General features: G+C 41.5%; 1 protein-coding gene across 3 annotated transcripts in view; it reads right to left on the reverse strand.

Annotated features, from left to right (window-relative positions):
* Positions 1-2,745: 2,745 nt before the first annotated feature.
* Positions 2,746-21,618, reverse strand: part of hivep2a (HIVEP zinc finger 2a) — a 106,098-nt gene continuing 87,225 nt past the window's right edge. For 2 of the 3 annotated variants that reach the window (XM_034123890.1, XM_034123892.1), the window contains 10 exons: positions 21,104-21,272; positions 20,877-20,970; positions 18,852-20,664; positions 18,246-18,403; positions 12,645-12,820; positions 11,633-11,734; positions 9,008-9,806; positions 7,664-7,754; positions 5,810-5,929; positions 4,985-5,512 (listed from right to left, as the gene is read on the reverse strand). In XM_034123890.1, the coding sequence (XP_033979781.1) occupies positions 4,985-5,512; positions 5,810-5,929; positions 7,664-7,754; positions 9,008-9,806; positions 11,633-11,734; positions 12,645-12,820; positions 18,246-18,403; positions 18,852-20,664; positions 20,877-20,970; positions 21,104-21,272 (4,050 nt within the window). Of the gene's footprint in view, positions 5,513-5,809; positions 5,930-7,663; positions 7,755-9,007; positions 9,807-11,632; positions 11,735-12,644; positions 12,821-18,245; positions 18,404-18,851; positions 20,665-20,876; positions 20,971-21,103; positions 21,273-21,618 lie in introns of all 3 variants that reach the window. The other variant, XM_034123891.1, reaches the window with a different exon arrangement.

The following is a 21,618-nucleotide window of genomic DNA, read 5'->3' on the forward strand; positions in this document are numbered from 1 at the left end:
GTAACGGTCAGTGTGGCGGCGATAGCGTGAGTTTACAAAATGACTTCCAGTTGTGAAATGATACTCAGCAACACGCACGATGATTGCATGCTAACGGCCACACTATAAATCATAATGTGTGAGAGGAATGTGAAGAGATGTTTTTAAGAGCTGGGGATCCCCACAGCAGAAATGCAGTATTGGTTTTATATAATTGCTAAAAAGTGCTGAGAAATCAGAAACTAGTTTGATGTTGAAACCATTTTGTCTTTGCAGGATTTAAGTTGTGTTTCTAATCTAAGGTCCAACATTTTGATTGCAGCAACATACTTCTGCATCAACCAAAACATGGCTTCTGTCCACATGGATGGAGAACTTCTTAACTCATTAGTGCATGATGGGATTAGTAGCAGAAAGTAGAGCAGATGCAATGGAGGATACTTATTACATTTTGGAAGTGCACTTTTCCCCAGATGCATTTAAAATCCGACACTTAAATAATATAAAATGTTTGTTTACTATATAGTGCACAACATAGTAAAGAGGGAGACATTTTCATATCTTATATCTTATTTCATGCATATATTACGCTCCTATTAACAATAAGGGATGACTAATTGTGATTTTTGTTATAAAAAAGAGGTGTAAATGAGACCTTCATGGCAGCATGTCGAGGTGTTAATCAGGTGTAAGTCTCCTGAAGCCTTTACCAAAAATGGGTTACTGCTTATCAATTAAAACTCATTAAGTGCAGAACTTCTTTATGCAAAATGTTCAGGTACAACCTCTCTGCATAATTTAACAATGTCATACACACACCATGCAGACACACCTACGAATACAGACACAAAGGCATTGACACACACACACATTCTTTGAAACAGCAACACACACGAGTCCCAGGGGAGATTTCCATATGCTCGCAGCACTGATCCGTGAAAACTACTCTCACTCTCGCACCGTGCAAACTAGTGATGAAAGTGATTCCTCCAGACGCTAATCAGGACCGAAATAACTCGCTTGATCATCTTCTATGAAAGGCCAGAGGACGCTCCGACACGTGGACAGACTGACAGAGTAAATGTAAGTTGACACTAACCCAGTTGTGTCAACAAAAAGGGAAAAAAACACCCGAACAGAAAGGAGACAGGTAGACATATGTGGGACATGGCTAATGACAGGGACTACATTAAAATTAGAAATGAGAGTTAGACAGAAGGAGGGTGACTACAGTGGAGAAGAATTATCAGCTGACCTCGTTCAAAGAGTGTTTTTCAAATAGTGTTTCTGACTTAGTGCTGCTAGAAACACGACTTTTTCTACTTCCATTATTCATTGTCTCACTACCACTGGTGAAATTAATATAAGGAGTACTAAACATTAGTGACACAAAGCATCCCTTCCACATCGACTGATACTAGGACCAATATGTTTTTTGTTCTGAACTATTTGTCTTTTTTGCATAAATGCAGATCCAATAATCGAATTCCAGCTGCGTCGTTGGAACAATTTGCTTTGTTTGATTAATTAAAAAAGCATCTGTAACGATAGCTTCACCTAAGACACAAGTACAATCATTTTTTCTGTCAGCCAGTGCAATCATTCTCATTTGATTTGCCATTTCTGCTACTCGAACTTTTGACACGACTCCGTCCATTCATTTTGCACCAAACCCATTTTGAATCCCTTCATTTCAGGATTTCGTTCTTTCGGTCAGGACTCATTCTCCACGAGTGAAAGTACAGTACAGATTCACACAAGATGAATACAATTAGATCGGTTCCCTGCTGAGAACCATGGCCTCATATTTTGAGGTGTTGCTCCTCATCCCAGCCGATCCAATGAGTTCTGAAACTCGCAAACCGATGCCAACAGAAACACATCATCTGCATAAAGCATCAATGCAAGCCTTAGAGCAGGGGTGTCAAACTCAATTTCATCGCGGGCCACATTCGCATAAAGGTTGCACTCAAAGGGCCGGTTGTAACTATATAAATATATAATATATATATATAAAAGAATGTATTATATTACATTATTGCCTCTGAATTGGATTATTATCGGATAGGGTAATAACTTAGTAACTAACTACGTCTGAAAGCAGAAGTCCAGGGCAAATAATTGCAAGTCTCTTCAGTGCGCATGTCACAAAACGAGATGCATTGTGGGACATGTAGTTTATGGGCAACCTGCTTCTGTAAAGTAGCATGTAACCGTATAATAAACGTATTATATTCTTTGCAAGCTCTTGCGGGGCCACATAAAATGAAGTCGCGGGCCGGATTTGGCCCCCGGGCCTTGAGTTTGAGACCCCTGCCTTAGAGGATGTAGCCAGAAGCCGATTTCCTTGGATAAACCTGGTGGCTAGAGAGTGCACTGTTTTGTACACACATCTTCTGATCTACATTACTGTAGTGTTTTGCTCCCACAATATGAGACTATGTTTTTATTTGACTGCGTCTCCATTTGATGGAGCTTCCTCACAATGTCAGAGAAATACAGAAAAGGTAATAAGAGTCAGTTTAGAAGCAAATTAAACATCAAAACTGTTTTTTTCTATGATACAATTCCACAAAGATTATGGTTTAATCACACACTATCCTGTTTATAGTGCACCCTATCGGTTCAGCTATTGCTAAGAAAAGCACTATGAGTATAACTAAGTGTTGTGACATTAGGGAATGTTAAGATACTGTAGCTCTGGATCGGATTGAATTGAAAGTGTAAGAAAATTCAAGTCAATCAAAAATGGCGCAGACAAACAAATGATTCTATTCATATTTATTTGAAAACAACAATCCACTTTTCCACTTCTACTGCGATTCCTCCTTGCCACTGGGGTCATACATGGTATATGTATTAATTCCACAGAACACCATCACAAAAGTTACCCTTTTATACGCACGTTTACCTTTTTTTTTACTTTTCTTTTTTTTGTATTGTCGTCATTCCTATACAATGACTTGTGCTTTTTGATATCTTTGAAAGAGAGAAAGAGATTTTTTTTAAAGACATCATTGTCGTCTTGATAAGTGTACATAACAGAGGGAGGATCCAAATAGAAAAGAGTCGTAAGAAGAGGATATACTGGTCGATACACACCGATACAGAGTACAGATACACACTCACATTGCAGCCTGCCCGACTCCACCCAAAACTGTCCGAAGACAAAAGAGTTGTGTCACTGAAATCACCCTTCTTCTCCTGATTTTAGGATTTTTAAGAACGCTTATCGTTGCCTTGCAACAAATACACTCCCTGCTGGTGAGCAGAATTTCGGCTAAATATTGCTTAGCTACAAAGAGGAGGAGGGTCAAAGAAAAGCAGTGCAGAAAGCCTAAATGTCACAAAGTATTATTATGATTATTTTTCAGACAGTTCTGGGGCTCAGAGCACTCCTAAACATTTCCATTTCAATCAAAGTTTGCTGCAAACAAAAAAAAAAGATCATAGTGCGGGGACGTTCATAGCGGAGATCCTAAGAAATTTAAGGTGCATTCGTCAGAGAGTTTGGTGTATGTGTCCCCAGAAATAACGCAATTAAATAAGGGGTTGATTGCCATGGCAACAATGTGCATCAATGCCAGAAAAATGTGTGTAAAGGGACTGAATATTTACATGGACTGGAATGTTTCCCCGTTCAGATATCCGACGAATAAAACTGTCTTCATTAAAGAAATATTTTTAGAAAGTGGAGCTTCCTGTTATAACGTGACATCGATATTTGGGGAAAAAGGGGTTAAAAAAACAAACAGATAATTGAGCAGAAACACCACGGTGCAAGAAGGCATGTTCATTCACTTAATGCTGAGTCTGTGCATCGTAAAAATCTCAAGATATAATTCCACGAAAAGTGAGTAAAAAACGAGAAAAAATCACAACCAGGGACAGGCAGCGGAGAAAATGTACAAGCAAACTACCGTAAGGTGAATCTCATCGTAAATGTTAAGTGCAGATAGATAGAACAATAGATAGAACGATAGATAGATAGATAGATAGATAGATAGAACGATAGAACGATAGATAGATAGATAGATAGATAGATAGATAGATAGATAGAACGATAGATAGGTAGATAGATAGATAGATAGATAGATAGATAGATGATAGATTCTATATACCGTATGTATTCATATACTGGGTAAATATCTGGTAAATCTTACTTCTATGTGTATATACCTCCAAAGTAGACCTCCTCACTTATACATATATAAATAGGTCTAACATATAAAGCCATATTACAGTGTACATATCCTCGCCCTAATGTAAGCCATAGCAAAAAACCCCATGCTTTACATAGAAAAAGGCATCCACGACATTTAAGAAAAAATGTACAATTTATGAAACATGGTAACAATAATAATAAATAGTATTATAGAATTGCTGCTGTACACAAAAAAAGCCATTTTTTAAAATTTCACTCATATAAAAATATGTTTTAGTGCAACCGTACGTAATAGTAATATCCATAACTTCACATCGCTTGTCGAGACTTTAAGGTGTCCAAAACACAGGAGGTGGGGCGGTAAAAGGGTGGGGGGGGGGGGGGGATTGCATTTATTACAAAGCTGATAGTATTGTATTTACATTTACCTTCCTGCTTTGTTTGCTTATAAGAAAATAAGCAAAAAAAAACACGATAAAGATGAAAGAAAAGGCACACACGTAGCTGTCTTGATTCTTTTCTTTTTTTTTTAAACGTACCGCTTAACCAGAGTCCATTTCCTTTATTATAGCAGATTTAATTGGTGGAGTACATGTGTAACCGTATCCTCTTTAAAAGTCTTTAAATAAGAAAAGTTTCTGAGAGCAGGCATGAAGTACATTAATGATAAAAGTCTTTTTTTGACAAGAGCTGTTTTTCTTTGTATCCATATGTGTGTGAGAGAGAGTGTGTGTATGCATGTATAAAGTGATGTAGGAGAAAATGTGTAAAGTGTGCAAAAGTCATTTTTCTCTCTCTGTTGCACTTCATCCCTTCCTATTATCCAAAACAAACAATACCCTACGATACGTCTTTGCTTCTCTTTGTGCTTTCCGCCTCCTTTTCCCTCTCCAGCCTCAGAGGTTTGGACACTGTTGGAGGATGGAGGGTTTCTGAGGAGGAGGAGGAGCTAAAGTGCTGTTTCCCGGGACCTTGAGGAGGAGAAGATGAAGGGTGAGGAGATGGCGGCGACCTGGAGACTGACGGCTGTTCAGACGATGAAGAACAGGATAATGAAGGAGCTCTGCCGCCATGTTTCCCTCCTCCACCTCCTCTGAGTTCCTGCGAGTCGATGCAGAGGGAAGCGATGGCCTTGGTGCAGGTTTGGATGTATTCCTCCTGCTCTAACCTCACTCCTCCTCCTCCTCCTACTCCTACGATGACTCCCCTTTCTTCCAGGGAGGTGAAATGAGAGGCCTCACTGGCTGTTGAGTCCTCCGAGCTGTTTTTCTGAAGCTTTTTCTGGCTCAGAGCGGAGGTGACGGGGGGCGGGACGGAGTGAACCATCTGGATCCCTCCGATGGGGATCATTGGGAATGGAGAACGCACCTGAAATCAGAAAAATAGGTTGAGTAAAGAAAACTAATCCAAAAAACCAACAGTGAAATGTGTAAAAATAACAAGTATTGATTGTGTAATAAAGGAGAAGATCAAACAAACAATTATGAAAGCAATTAAAACAAATAATCTTCTAAATATTACAATAAAACATTTTAGAAAATACCATAAAATAATGTTCCATAATAAAAAAAATAAAAAATAATAATAATGCAGGCACTATACTCAGACACAACACATAGAAGGTAGAAATAAATGACTAAAACAAAAATAAAGAATTGAAATGACCTGGAGTTGGGAGTGGAGAGGAAGGTGACTAAACAGGACTTGGTGAGGCGGGCTGGACTGGTTACCGCGGTTACTGCACTGGTCCCGTTCCCCTGGCGACAAGGATTCCAGACAATGTTCCTGGAAAGAGGAGAGGAGATGAAACATGAAAAACATGGACGCCTCTTTTTAGCTGCCTCTCTGCTCATCTTTTAGACATTTATATACGAAGCTAAGGCAAACAGAAACACAACATCAGTTAAAATAAACAATAAATGTTGGGCTATAAAGGAACTACAGGACGGTCACATGACTTCACGTCACCACCGCTAAGCTAAAGGCGGCTAATGTTGGGCTATAAAGGAACTACAGCACGGTCACATGACTTCACGTCACCACCGCTAAGCTAAAGGAGGCTAATGTTGGGCTATAAAGGAACTACAGCACGGTCACATGACTTCACGTCACCACCGCTAAGCTAAAGGCGGCTAATGTTGGGCTATAAAGGAACTACAGCACGGTCACATGACTTCACGTCACCACCGCTAAGCTAAAGGCGGCTAATGTTGGGCTATAAAGGAACTACAGCACGGTCACATGACTTCACGTCACCACCGCTAAGCTAAAGGAGGCTAATGTTGGGCTATAAAGGAACTACAGCACGGTCACATGACTTCACGTCACCAGTGGCTAATGTTGGGCTCCTTATTTCAGGCTAACAACCAAAAACACATAAAAAAAAACATTGACTTCTAGGAAGTGCTAAAATGCTAACTCATTTCCAGGGTTTTAGGACGTATTCCTGCACCACTCTGTAAGCCGGCATGGAAACAGAAAGGTGTGGTTGTTCAGGACGGTTGGTAAGAAAAAGAAACACAAAGCATGACGGCTGAAGGATGGTTGTTAAAACATTAATCTATCATTTGGAGAACGCTGGGTTATCAAAGCAGAGCCTCTGCTTCACGCTTTGTTTCAGAGCGAGCAGCAGCAGAAGCCAGAGCTGAAGTAGGGCTCTTAAGAAGAAAAACAGCCGCGTTATTAACCACACCAACGCCGGCCAAGATCCCATTACCACCAAAACCCAACAGCCCTATCTTCAATCATCCCTCTCTCCAACACTCTCTTTATTCCCTCATCCCCTCAAAATGCTTCTGTCTGCCAGATGCTTTTCCTCTCTGCTCCCTCTTTATTCCCCTCTTTCTGTCCTTTTCACATGTGCATAAGAGTGTCAGAAAGTCTGCTAAATCCCAGTTAAGATTCAAGACTCAAAGGATTTATTTTAATATGCACAATTGCTGCAGTGTAGTTGTTGGAATGCACATATTAGGGCTTAAGCCAGGCTTCTCCAACAATGCAACTATACTCAAGACATAGAAATATATAAAACAGTGCAATTAAATGGTGCAAGGTGGAATAGGATAAAACTAAGTAAAAGTCAATTCTGTACAGTAGAATAAATAATGTATACTATAATAATAATAATGTGAATATGTGGAATAAACAGATAACAGACTACATGTGTTGCTAAAAATGGAAAGTTAATGCCCGCTAAAGACATATAAATACAAATAAAACCCTCCTGCCAGGCTTATTAAAACAGTAAAAGACAAATGTAAAATACAAATGGTAACAAGTGAGTTCTGTTCTGTTTAGAGAAACTTGGTTAACTGCTGCATATATTTAAGCCGAACTCCATGATATAAAGATGAACTGGGTAATTAATTAAAAAAAATACATGTATGTAATGCTGCCCCTTTTTATTAAGTGACATAGCCCTTGTGTAGCTTTAAAGAATCTACAGTAAATACCAAAAACATGCATGAAATAAAGAAAAAGTCATATGTTGACTCGATTTTCTAATTTGTTATTTCTTACCGTCTCCATCTCCGTTCCGGTTCTTTGACGTCCCAGAATGCCGAGCTCCGCCTGGTGACCCTGCCTCAGGCCCCGAGATCCACTCTGCTGGCTGGAAGTCACACAACAACAAGAAATATCACATTAAATCTTCAAGTTAAATTCAATTAAATTCAAATGTATTTATATAGCCCAGTATCACAAAACACATTTGTCTCAGAGGGCTTCACAAATCAACAAACATGAATTATAATGTGAAGACAACAAACATATCTGAGAATATCGTAAAATGACAAGATAAATGTGAAAATACCATTGAATGGGTACAAAACATAATGACACAAATACAGTTAGAATACAATAATTACAATTCCATAAAATTACGAGTCCAAGAGGATGTTTAAAATCTACAAAAAAAGATGGAGTGGGTTGGGAAGTAGCGTCGGGTCATGGGAGTTTGTCATAGCAGTGATTACAAATGACTTCATTATTCATTGTTCATGAGCAAATTTATCCACATAAGTCTCCTTCTCTCAGAACAAAACAGTAAACAGGTTTCAGTGCCAATGTTTGTGTTTTCCGGTTCATTTTTTTCCATTATGTCCAATTTTAGGGTTAGGGTTGAATTTACCAGGAACATTTAATGATCCTCATATAACTCCCGAACGGTGAGTACTAAAATCATGAAATTTGGCATCTGTGATGGTCTCCTTCCTCCCCTCACGTGTACCAAGTTTGGCGCCTCTAGCCTTTTCCCTTGGTGTAGCTGTCATTGACACCCATTATAGCAAAAAAGGTATAATTCTGATATAACTCCTGATGGATAAGTGGTACATTCACCAAATTGGTTGTGTGTGATTGACTTATTCGATTGTTCATGTGCACCAAATGTGGCGTTTCTAGCTGCTACCTTTCATATGGCTGTCATGGACTCTCCATTGTGTTTTAGGGTTAGGGTTAGGGTTGGGATTAGTAACTCTTTAAATGAGGTTGTACCGTGGTTATCATGGACTCTTCAAAGGTTATTAATATTGTGAAATGAATGATAGATATATATTCAAAAAGCTTTTAAAACTTTGCTCATGGACTCTCCATTGCGTGTAAGGGTAAGGATTAGGGTTAGGATTAGTTACTCTTAAAATGAGGTTGTACTGGGATAATCATGGACTTTTCAAAGGCCATCAATATTTTGAATTGAATGATAAACATATTTAAAAAAAAAAGCAGCATTCAAAAAGCTTTTATTTTATTTTATTATATACGTTGGATTGTTGGAGGAGCTCAGGTCAGAAGATTTTCATTGCCATTTCTACACTGTAGCTTTGTACATATGACAATAAAACCTCTGATTTGAATAGGACTTACCTCGGGTGGTGGAGGTGTTGGTGCAGCCCTCGACGGGGGGACACCGCCCGGATCATCGCTCTGTGACGTCCTCGGGGTGAAAGGTCTCGCTTGTAGTCTCTTCCTGCTGGAGACGTAGGCCGTGAGAGAGGGGAGAGCAGCGAGAGGTGACCCCTCCTCGGGGAGAGGTCTCGTCTGTAACCCCCTGCAAGGTCTCTCTTTGGGGAGATATGACGCATTGGGGAGAGGTCTCGACGGGGTGAAAGATGTCCGGCACAAGGTGAAAGATCGCGGCGTGGGGAGAGATATCGACGGGACGATGGGGACGAAGAAGGGGAGATCGGGGATGGACATCGGGAGATTTCTAGCCCGGGGGAGGACAGGCGAGAGGAAGGGTCTGGAGCAGGGAGGTCTTCATCCATGGAGGGGGGAGAAAGGAACTGATTCCTCTGAAACTCCTCCTGGCTGTGGATGATCGGTGGAGCCTGAGGAGTGATCTGGATGCTCGGCACGGTGGTGAAATACCCGAAAAGCGGCGGTTTGTTGGCGCTCCCCATGAGGTCCGAGGGGTGAGCGAGGTGAGAGAGGTGAGGGTGGGAGGAGGCCATGGCGGTGATGGACATGGAGGGCAGGCTGAACGGCTGAGGGCTGGTGGAGCGAGAGCGGGTTTTTGGCGTAAAGTCGCCATCGTAGTCGTCCTCGTCTTCGTCGTCATCGTCCACGTCGTCGCCGTCGTCGTCCGAGTCGTCGGCGTCGGAGAACTGGTGATCCAGCGAGACTCGAGACGTCTTCTCACACCGCTGGCCTTCCTCCCCGACATCTACGAGAGGAAGAGGAGGAAGAAGATAATGAGGGTGCAAAGTCAAAGTCAACTTTCAGTTTGTGTGAGATCGAAATACCGTTTCCCACAATCCCGAATACAAAAATACAAATATATATAAAAATATGTATGCAATATGTATATACCTATATCAAATACACATTTATACATATGCAATACAAAAATAATATTAAATATTGGAGGGAAAAAACTAGGGAATGTAGAGGAATTAGGAGAGGAAGGAACTAAGGATAATTAGTTAGTAAAGGAATCAAGAAAAAATAAAGAAAGCAAGGAAAGAAGTCTAGGAAGCGTACATCAAACAAAAGAATATGATGAAGATAAACTGAGAGGGAGAAACAGTTCCTATTAATATGTTGAAACAGAAAGAGTTTCAATGCTAAACGAAACAAAACTGAACCCCCGTTCCCACCGGCTCAAACCAATAAAGTATGAAACACAATAAAACAAAGTTATTTGACGCTTTGGTTTTTCTGCTGAATGGACTCTAGCCAAATGTTGGCAAGGTCTTATTTGACTGTACAGTAGCTGTAACGTTACTGTTGGCAGGAAACCAAACATCACTCTGGGTCAAATGCATCTATCAAATGAAGCTGGTAACTCACAAAAAGGGGAATGTGGGGAAATAAAACGCTCTTTTTTGTGAGTGAAAAGTTGCAGAGGAACCATGTTAATGAGCTCTGCAACTGAAATGATTTTTTCCATCATTTTATTTGCTTCTTCTGGAAGTCCTCCAGCGTAAAGAAGCCGTTTTGAGTTGGGATCAGTTCGTCTCTCATATTCAACAGTTTTTTTGTAACAAACCACAAATGTTTATGTCTCACAGACGGACTCTCTAAAGTTTGCTTGTTCCCAAAAAACACCTATGTGTGTCCCGATTCAATGCCGAGCCAACACACATACACCGATGGACTTTAAACACATTTTAAATTATGAATTTAGTTTGAGTTATGAGATACAAACCATTAAAGATGGTAGAAACATTCAAATATATAAAATATGTATTCTATAGTTCTCCTAAATCTTATCAGTTTTCCCACATTTTTTCGATTGACTAGTTGAGTGTGATATTTGAGGATCTCCATAAACTGAAGTGAGAGGCGATAAACTCAAAAAATGTGTGTGTGTGTGTGTGTGTGTGAGTGGCCTTGCATTACTATACTTGTGGGGACCTACATCTGTTTACACAGTCACGTGTGGGGACTCGCCTCCCTTATGGGGACAAAATGGAGGTCCCCATGGGGAATCATTAATTTTAGGGTGAAGACTTGGTTAGGGTTAGGCATGTGTTGGTTATGGTTAAGGTTACGATAAGTCTCCAGGAAATGCATGTAAGTCAATGTAATGTCCCCTGAAGTGATATATACATGGTGTGTGTGTGTGTGTGTGTGTGTGTGTGTGTGTGTGTGTGTGTGTGTGTGTGTGTGTGTGTGTGTGTGTGTGTGTGTGTGTGTGTGTGTGTGTGTGTGTGTATGTGTATGTGTGTGTATGTGTGTGTCAGGATCATCACTGCCGGAAAATGTATTGTGGTTTTGGAATTGTTCATGGGAATATTGTTGTAATCCAATAAGAAACTCTGAATTTCCAACAAATTATGGAAGGATGTTTTCTGTCAGTTTAGTGTTGTGTCGAGTGAGTGCTCTGCTTTTCATTACAATAATTGTCCCATATACAACCGCACCAAGCCAAAGACACTCAGAGTGTGTCCATGTGTGTGTGTGTGTGTGTGTGTGTGTGTGTGTGTGTGTGTGTGTGTGTGTGTGTATGTGTGTGTGTGTGTGTGTGTGTGATTGTGTGTTTCCTACCTCCTTCGTCCGCCTCGTTGTCCTCCACAGAAGACATGGAGACTCCCAACTCCAGACACTTTTTCATATGAGCCTTAGACTTCATGTGCTTCGTCAGGTTTCCTACAAAACACACACACACAAACACACACACACACACACACACACACCATTTAATGACCCTTCGACTAGTCTTACTGGAAACCAGAGCTTGTTTGGCTGTGACAAAGTAACAGAGGGTGAAATGGAAATTGAAGCGATGGAACAAAGAGCGAGACCACAAAATTACAATTTACAAATTATATATAATTTGTACAAAATGTGATTTAATGACACAATTACTAAACTAGTCTGATCTCTTGGTTGAATGTGAAACCAGATATATTTTGTATGTGAAGAGAGGAAATGAAAATCTATCAGATAATGGCTTCTTTATTGAATATTACATGTCAACGAGTCAGCATCTTCTGCGGCTGATACAGGAGGTTCCTGTCTGACCACATTTAACCACTTAGTTTTATGTTTTAGGATTTAATTCTTCAGCAAAAGCTCTTATATTGAGTTTGAAATCATCTACTTCGGTTTTTACTGCACAATTATGATGTTTTTCTACTCTTTAAAGTAGCAACATTTGGTCACTACTTTCATTGAATTATGGGTGTTTTATTCAAATTCATAGCATCTGTGTTCAATGGCTGAATTTCGACCTGCGATAAAATAGATGTATTTACCATAAAATCCTTAAAAGAAGAGAAAATCCTGGGTAATAAATTGTAGTTAAGTAGGCTTAACAGATGTAATACACATTTGGGTTATAATTGATGTCAAAAACTTGCATAAATGAGATGTATTTACCATAAAAATCCCAAAACGAAGAGAAAAATGTGTAATCAGTTGGAATTAAAACGGTAAAAAGGTGGAATACAGATTCATAAACAGGTCAAACAAGAGGAAAAAGTGTCAGAGTCGATGGACAACACAAAGACAACACAAAGGTTCAAAATGCATGAATGAAGGGTACAATAATCCCTACCTTTGGTCTTGAAGGCGAAGTTGCAGAACTTGCAGACGTAGGGCCGCACGTCGGTGTGTGTGCGGATGTGTTTCTTCAGCATGCTCGGCTTCTTGCAGCGGATGCCGCACTCCTCGCAGATATATTTCCCCCGACCGCGACCTCGAACATAAACATAGTCCTCGTTGGATTTATACCTGGAAGACACAACAGGGAACAAGGACTGAGTGGTGCTTCTTTTTTATTTATTTTTATTGATATATACAATGTGTTTCTTGCACAATAATATCCTGCATATTGTCTTAATTTCTCTTATGTACATTTCCTTGTTTTTTATGCTGCTGCATTATGCTACCTACCTACCTACCTACCTACCTACCTACCTACCTACTACCTACCTACCTACCTACCTACTGTACCTACCTACCTACCTACCTACCTACCTACCTACCTACCCTACCTACCTACCTACCTACCTACCTACCTACTGTACCTACCTACCTACCTACCTACCTACCTACCTACCTACCTACCTACTACCTACCTACCTACCTACCTACTGTACCTACCTACCTACCTACCTACTGTACCTACCTACCTACCTACCTACCTACCTACCTACCTACCTACTACCTACCTACTACCTACCTACCTACCTACCTACTACCTACCTACCTACCTACCTACCTACCGTACCTACCTACCTACCTACCTTACCTACCTACCTACCTACCTACCTACCTACCTACCTACCTACCTACTACCTACTGTACCTACCTACCTACCTACCTACCCTACCTACCTACCTACTGTACCTACCTACCTACCTACTACCTACCTACCTACCTACCTACCTACCTACCTACCTACTACCTACCTACCCTACCTACCGTACTGTACCTACCTACCGAGACCTACCTACCTACCTACCTACCTACCTACCTACCTACCTACCTACCTACCTACCTACCTACCTACTACCTACTGTACCTACCTACCTACCTACCTACCTACCTACCTACCTACCTACCTACTACCTACCTACCTACCTACCTACTACCTACTGTACCTACCTACTGTACCTACCTACCTACCTACCTACCTACCTACCTACCTACCTACCTACCTACCTACCTACCTACTACCTACTACCTACCTACCTACCTACCTACCTACCTACCTACCTACTGTACCTACCTACTGTACCTACCTACCTACCTACCTACCTACCTACCTACCTACCTACCTACTACCTACTACCTACCTACCTACCTACCTACTGTACCTACCTACTGTACCTACCTACCTACCTACCTACCTACCCACCTACCCTACCTACCTACCCACCCTACCCACCTACCTACCTACCTACCTACCTACCTACCTACCTACCTACCTACCTACCTACCTACCTACCTACCTACCTATTAATTTATTAGATTGAAGTCCATTGAAAAAATGGACCTAACCTGTGGAGGCTCCAGTTTTGCATGAATAAATGGATAAATGCACCTTTAGAGTTCTCAAATAACTCTTCGAATTAGGCGAAATCCCTCTTCGGTTGACCTGGTCATAACGCACACACACACACATATAATTAAATGTAGTAGAGATGTCTTTAGTTCAATGGTTCAGACGCTGAACTGGGAAACAATGCAGCGTTCCACCTCTGGGTTTAGAGTTATTCTAAAAACAGATAACCACAGTCCTCCCTGCAGCCCCACTTATCCCTTTACAAGACTCTTAAAAAAGCAAAACCCTTAACTGTCAGACATGAAGCCCTGTCCCTAAAGAGGCTCCGAGTGAAACAGCGGACACTTGGCAGGCGGATCAGGGCAGGAATCTGTCTGTCATGGAGAGCAATGACCACCAACCGCCAGTCACATGCTGGTGAGTTCAGTCTGTCTTTGCTCTCCTGCAGAAGCATCATATTCTGGTTGTTTGGGAAAAATGGCTTTGTGGTGGACTGGTTAGAAAACGTCTGGTGTAGTGTGTTTCCTGTCCTGTCTGTAGGCTGCGGGGATAACTAGTTCAGGGCCTCATGTGTTGAAAAGAGGTCAAATATCAGGTACATCAGACAATTCAATTTGTCTTTCAACTGCAGTGGGAAATGCCTCGTCTGAGTCGAGACGTTTACACAGCTGCGTCCAGTTTCATGAAAATGAATTATACTCATTTTGGTTTGATTCTATTTTATTCTCAGCACACGGTAAGACCATAAAGCAGATTGTCTTTCACAACTACGCAAACTTCCAAGGGACACAGATAAGTGGAAATGGATTCCTCTCCTCTGCCAAAAGAGAAATATTTTACTCCTGTCCGTTTCTTCTTTTACAAGAACTGAAGTGTGTCTGCTTGTATGTATTACTGTAGGTGCATGTATGTGTGTGTGTGTGTGTGTGTGTGTGTGTGTGTGTGTGTGTGTGTGAGTGTGTGTGTGTGTGTGTGTGTGTGTGGTGTCTTTGTATGCTTTTATCCACTTATTGCTTCTAACGTGTCCTTTGGGGACAATGGAGAATTACTTCACTGTCTGCTGCATTTAATAACCCCAGCACGTGTGTGTGTGTGTGTGTGTGTGTGTGTGTGTGTGTGTGGTGTGTGTGTGTGTGTGTGTGTGTGTGTGTGTGTGTGTGTGTGTGTGTGTGTTTGTAGGTGTGTTTGTAGGTGTGTGTGTGTGTGCATTTGCATATGTGTGTGTGTCTGGACCGTCTGTCTGTTCCATTGAGTAACCTTGGTGTTATTGGCTCTACTATAAGACTATAAAACATCACAATACTGTAGGAATGTCTCAAACGACTGAGGTTTTCTAGCTTCACCTCGTTTAAACAGACTTTATTTTACCATTTAATGCACGTTTTGGGACACATTGCTCTGCTTTTTTTGCTTAAAATAGGCTTTATGTGACTTTAATAACGGGATAATCAATAATAAAGGATCTTCTTGGCTTCAATGCTAATAAAAAAAGCTTTAATTGTCTCCAAATTTACCCCGGATCGCGTTGTTGATGAAAAACAGTCAACACAATCTAATTCCATGTTGAAAAATGAAAAACATTATTTTGATCAAATTGAAAATTACCTCACCACACAACAGATCTCTATGTTTAGGTATAGTGTGAAATGTTACGATACTTGTGCCAACATCACATCCAAGTCCTACCAACACCTACAGTATGTATCTTGCAATCCTATAGTCTTTGCCAAAGTGAGTAAGGATGTGTTTGCAAAAAAAGCTGGGCAATGACTTTGCCTAAATATATTACGATGAACAATTGTCATAATGAAGATTTAAAATCCGAACAATGTCTGAAAAAGTAACCCTAACCCTAACCCTAGCCCTAACCCAAACCCTAACCCTAACCCAAACCCTAACCCAAGCCCTAACCCTAACCCTAACCCAAACCCTAACCCTAAACCCTAACCCTAACCCTAACCTTAGCCCTAACCCTAGCCCTAACCCAAGCCCTAACCCTAACCCAAACCCAAACCCTAGCCCTAAACCCTAACCCTAACCCAAACCCTAACCCTAACCCAAGCCCTAACCTTAACCCAAACCCTAACCCAAACCCTAGCCCTAACCCTAACCCTAACCCCTAACCCTAACCCTAACCCTAACCCCAAACCCTAACCCAAACCCTAGCCCTAACCCTAACCCTAAACCCTAAACCTAACCCTAAACCCTAGGGTTAACCATAACCCTAACCCTAATGTCCAATGTCAAGCAAATATAAGTAAAGAAGAATACAGATCAGAGGAAACAACAAAGGCTAGCATAAGAAGTATTTCCGTCTCTTCCCGTCTGGAAGCATTTTTGCAAGAGAAGAGATTTTTTCTTGAGCCAAGAAGGTGTTTTGCATCTGTCTTCTTCAGGTTTGCTGTATATTTATGAAGTTGCATGCAAAATATGTTGCACACTCCAAAAAAGATCTCATTTTTAGTTGAGGAAAATAACGCTTTAAATCATAAATTGTTGCATCTGTCAAAAACAAATCTTTACATTTTTCCTTATCAACAGGAAACGGCACATTTCAGTTATGCCTGTCACTATTAAATAATGCAAATATTAGAAGTACTACTTGTAACTTGTTAAACAACGTACCATAGCCAGTATAACAGCTTTTAAAATACTACTTAATGAGGGACAGATCCCACTTCACACCCGTCTATAAAAGAGCAGGAATTATGAAAACCGACGTCCAATTACAGACGAGCTCGAGCTGATATTCTGTGATGGGTTTACCAGGCTCAGGCTCTCGGCCCTCACTCTAACAGGCCATAATTAAACCCGAAGAATAGGTTGTTAAAGGATAAGTCTTTTCTTTTTTTCATACTTAAGAAGATTTTCTGATTATTCACGCTGAAACAGATGTGCTTGGAGTTCGTAGAAAAGTCATCTGGGTTTGTTGAGCTGTGAGGATTATTTTTTATGAGAAGAAAGCAGCTGAATAGAGGGGTTTAGGGGTCTGAGGTTTGTACACTTTAAAATAAATACAAAATGAAGGTAAAGGTGATTCTGCTCTCACGTCATCTCATCAGGAGCTCTTTCTCAAATCTCGTGCTGGCTTACATTTCTAAAAGTCGTTCTAAAACTTGTTTTAACTTTGTGTTAGCTAAAATAATATTTATAATGGGGCAAAAACGTGTCTAAAAGTCAACTCGCTCTAACTTCCAGACAATGCTTTGATCTGTGAGTTGATGGATTGATTCTTGATTCTGAAAGAACCATAATGGCTTGGAATCGGGGCTTCAGCTTCCTCAATTTCCTCTGGTTATTTTAGCAATCTCAGAACCAAATTACTGTCAAAATCTCCCCAATTATTTCTCACCAAAATTGATATCTGAAACCCCTTTTTTCCGTTAGTGTCCAAAGTAACCGACTTCATTTCTATGTCATGGATAATGATGATGAAGCATTTGTGTCTGGGAAAACATTGACATTTTAAATCAAGATTAATTTGCACGTTGATTTCTTTGAAAGGCTAACTTTTTCCTTTGATTATTGACTTTAAGGTCTCGTTAGGGTTTGGATCATTTAGCAGCTAAATCCACCTAATCACAGAAAAATAAATGGACTTCCAGTAATAAACTGAGTGGGCTTTCTGCTCGTACACCACTGGTCTCTCAGGGAGGATAACATAAACTCAAGACTAATTTGTATGATGTAATCCACTGTAAGCGCAAAGGGCAAACAGCTTGAACTACATGTAAATGATTTAAAAGGAAAATCCCCTATCTATTGTTCAGGAGCTACCATTACAAACTCTTGAGTGCTATTCATCTAGAACACTTTAATATCACCAAATAAAACACTGTTAAACACCTGAACTAGAACATCCATAACATTCACCTGTTTGCAAACTTAGAAATGATTTATCTAATATATTATATATTCAAATGACTTGTATATAGACTCTGATTGCACTATTTATATTCTATTTGTATTATCTGTGTTATTGTGTTGCACTGTTGGAGGAGCCTGTGACCTAAGATTTTCATTGTCATAACGACACTGTAGCTATGTACGAATGACAATAGAAAAGCCTTGTTGACCTTGCCTTGTTGATTTGAACGTTGAGATGATTTCTACCACTTATTGGACTAAGAGTGTGTTTGCTGGACCTACCCGCCTTCGAAGATCTTGATGCGTGACGGTTCGGCGGATGGTTGTTTGGCCGAAACCTCCTTCTCTACTTGCTCCTCCTTCGAACGATCCCACGACACAACGCCCTTCATCTTCCTCCCAAAATGACTGACATCAACTGGCATCAACTCCGGTTTCAACTACAGGGATGTGACAAGACAAGGATGAAGAAAAAGAGAGGTGAGGAGAAGCATTTATCAACCTTTCACAACCTTTCCTGTGCTTGTGTTTCTCCATTGTTGCACCTACGAATTTACACATTAAACATGTTAAACATTTCTGCACAGCCCTCCAATTTAAAATATAACACACTGCAGTTCGTTATATATCGTCATATATGTATTTTAAGTTTTATAGTGGTTTTTGCTTCGATTGTATATTTACATTTGGTGTAAATACTTGTTTTTATTCTTTTTTAAAGTTAAATAGTTTAGTTTCGTTGTATCGTTATATGTTTGACCTCTTAAAATGTACTTTCTTGTGTTGTTTATGTTTGCACAAGCATACACCAAAGCAAATTCCTTGTATGTGTTAACGTACCTGGCTAAAAACTTGATTCTGATTCTGATATGATTCTGGTTAACATACCTGATCCAACCTCAGCTTCCAGGCCACAGACGACACCAGCTTTCCAGAGCTGGGAGGCGACATGGCTGCGGTTGAGTAAATCCAATCAGAGTCCCTCCTCTGTTTGGACCTCAGTTGGGCCAATGCAGCCTTGGTGCTGAGGTTCAGAGGATTGGGGTTGTATGAGCTCACATACCACGAGTTGTAGACAGAGTTGTGCAAGGTAGTTTGGGTGCTGTTGGGTTTGGTGTAGTTCAGGAAACACCAGCTGACTTTGCTCATAGTGCGCAGGCTTGGGAACTGGCAAAACTGCTGGACGTCGGCCACATCGGTGAGAAGCAGAGTCTGGCCCATCGTCTGGCCCATCGTCTGGCCCATCGTCTGGCCCATCGTCTGGCCCATCGTCTGGCCCATCGCTCTGGATAATCCTGCGCTTTGGTTGGCAGCTAGCTGAACTAGCATGTTAACAGGGACTTTACCGGGTTGATCTGTGTTGTCGGTGTCCTCGGCATCGTTGGAGGACACCATGAACTGGGGGCTGGAGCTGAACTCTGGGATCGAATCGTCCACATCGAGTTCCTCCGGGGAGTCCCGTCCACCTGAAGATGGTGAGCGATCTGTGACAATCTGAAGAGGAGGAGTGAAGCTCTCGGCCCGGGGAACATCAGACGGCTGGGGGGCAGAGGATCGGACAGGAATGGCAATCTTGGTGGCAACGGGGAAGTCACTTAGTGGAGGAGAAGAGGACATCCTTTCAGAGTCATCCATGGATCCCTCGCTCTTCAGACGGGCTCGCTGACCTCTGCCCTTTTCAAGCTTGCCACTGTTTTCACTTCCACTCAGCTCCACTGCACTCATCTCCTTGACTATCTGTCCATACATCCTCTCCTCCTTCACTCTTTTCTGCTGCTTAGTCTCGATGAAGAGCTCCAGAGAGCTGGTGGGGGAAAGCATGCGCTTGCTGCCTCCGATGCCAGATCCCGAGGCATCTGTGGTGGATATGGTGCCTGATGTTAGCGACAATGGGATTCCTGTGTTTAAGCGTTGCTCTGGTAGTGAATCTGGAGTCTTCCAGGGAGGGTAACGCAGCGCTGAACCATCAGTCTGTCCGAGGAAGTGTGATAGGTTGAAACCTGACCCACTTATGCCTCCTCCAATTCCTCCAGGTGGTTTGCTGAGACTTTGCTGAGACATGCTGTTGTTGTCAGCACCACCAGGCCTACCCCCTTGTGCCCCACTTCCATGCATAGTCATCAGCTGGCTTACATTGGTGTACATAACACTACCATATGACGGCACATGTGTTTGGATCCGCACAGGAACCACAATACCAGGTAGAGCGGCATGGGAGCCCAGGTTTTGGGTAGCAAAGACAGGTTGGACCTGCTGCAGAAGCATGGAGGTGGTAGTGGTGCTAGGTAGTGAATGCTTGGAGGAAACAGAAGCAAAGTTCTGCTGGGACATGGGAGAGGTGCGAGATGATAAAGAGGCAGCGTACATCTGAGGACTTGGGCTTTCTGATTTCCCGTCATGTGGCTGCTGATCGTGGATCTGCTGCAGGGAGTGGAGTGGTGGTTGTTTGTGCAGCGGGTGTCCAGATACGGAGCCTGGTGATCTGATGTGGAGTTTTTGCAGTTGCTGCTGGGCCTGGAGGGTCAGCTGCTGTCTGGATGCCTGACCGGCCTCCTGACCCCAGTAAATCCCTGGTTGCTGGTAGGAAAGATATGGAGGACCACTCTGGTAGTGCTGGATAACTTCCTTATTCATGACTTCATGACATTGATATTCTCCTTCAGATGACGAGCCCTGAGCCTGCAGGCGATGCTGATGGGACCTATAACGGAGAAAAGATTGAATACTCAAATGTTCCTTCAAATCAAGTACAAAAGAAAATGTAATAGTAGAACCAGTTTGAGATGTAGGCAATTGCAACTGTTGAGTACCGCCAGTTATGAATGAATTTTGTTTGCATTTCACTTCACAGCTAATTCATAAAAGCACTATCAGTTATTTGAGGGTTTAGCAAGGGAACCCATAATGCTTTACCTGGCATAGAGAGGTTCATCCTGCAGGCTGTCCTCGCTGATACTCTGCTGAAGGAGGTGCTGATGATGCTGTTGGTGTTGGTGAGATCCAATACCTGTGCATAGAACATAACAGTTAAAACCCACACTCCCATAATGAAACAACTAATTGAGTAGAATGTAGTCTTAGTCAGTAATGTAATGGCTAGAGACTGGATGGCACAGTTTAATGTGTAATGCAAGGCTTACCAGCAGTGCTACTGCCAACTCTCTTGGTTCTGCCGGGTATATCGCTGCTGCTGTGGGGGGATCCTGATTGGCCGGGCCATGCCCCATGTTCCAGAACCTCCTGTTTGATCGACATCTCAGCACCCACTGGTTCCTGGACCACTGCCTCTGGATAAACACTCAGTGAAGCCTGTCAAATGTATGTGGACGCAGGGACATTGGTCAGTTATTATGGAATTACAGTATAAAGGCCTCGATGTAGGTGAAGTCCCAGTGTGAAGATATAGTGTGAGAACAATTAGAGTAAGTTGGTGGGACCTTACAAAGACCCATTTTCCTTTACCCTCTAGGTCAAGTGCTTTGAGGCTGTTATAAATCAACACAATAAGTCGTTCTCTTGATAACAAACTTACGAATCCTAACAGGCCATAAGACTGTTAAACACCTGCACTTTTGAAAGAACATCCATAACATTAATCTGTTTGCAACTTATAAATTATTTATCTAATATATCATATTCCAATTACTTGAATAGA

This window comes from Trematomus bernacchii, unplaced genomic scaffold (genome assembly GCF_902827165.1).
Source record: "Trematomus bernacchii unplaced genomic scaffold, fTreBer1.1, whole genome shotgun sequence".
NCBI classification, from domain to species: Eukaryota; Metazoa; Chordata; class Actinopteri; order Perciformes; family Nototheniidae; genus Trematomus; species Trematomus bernacchii.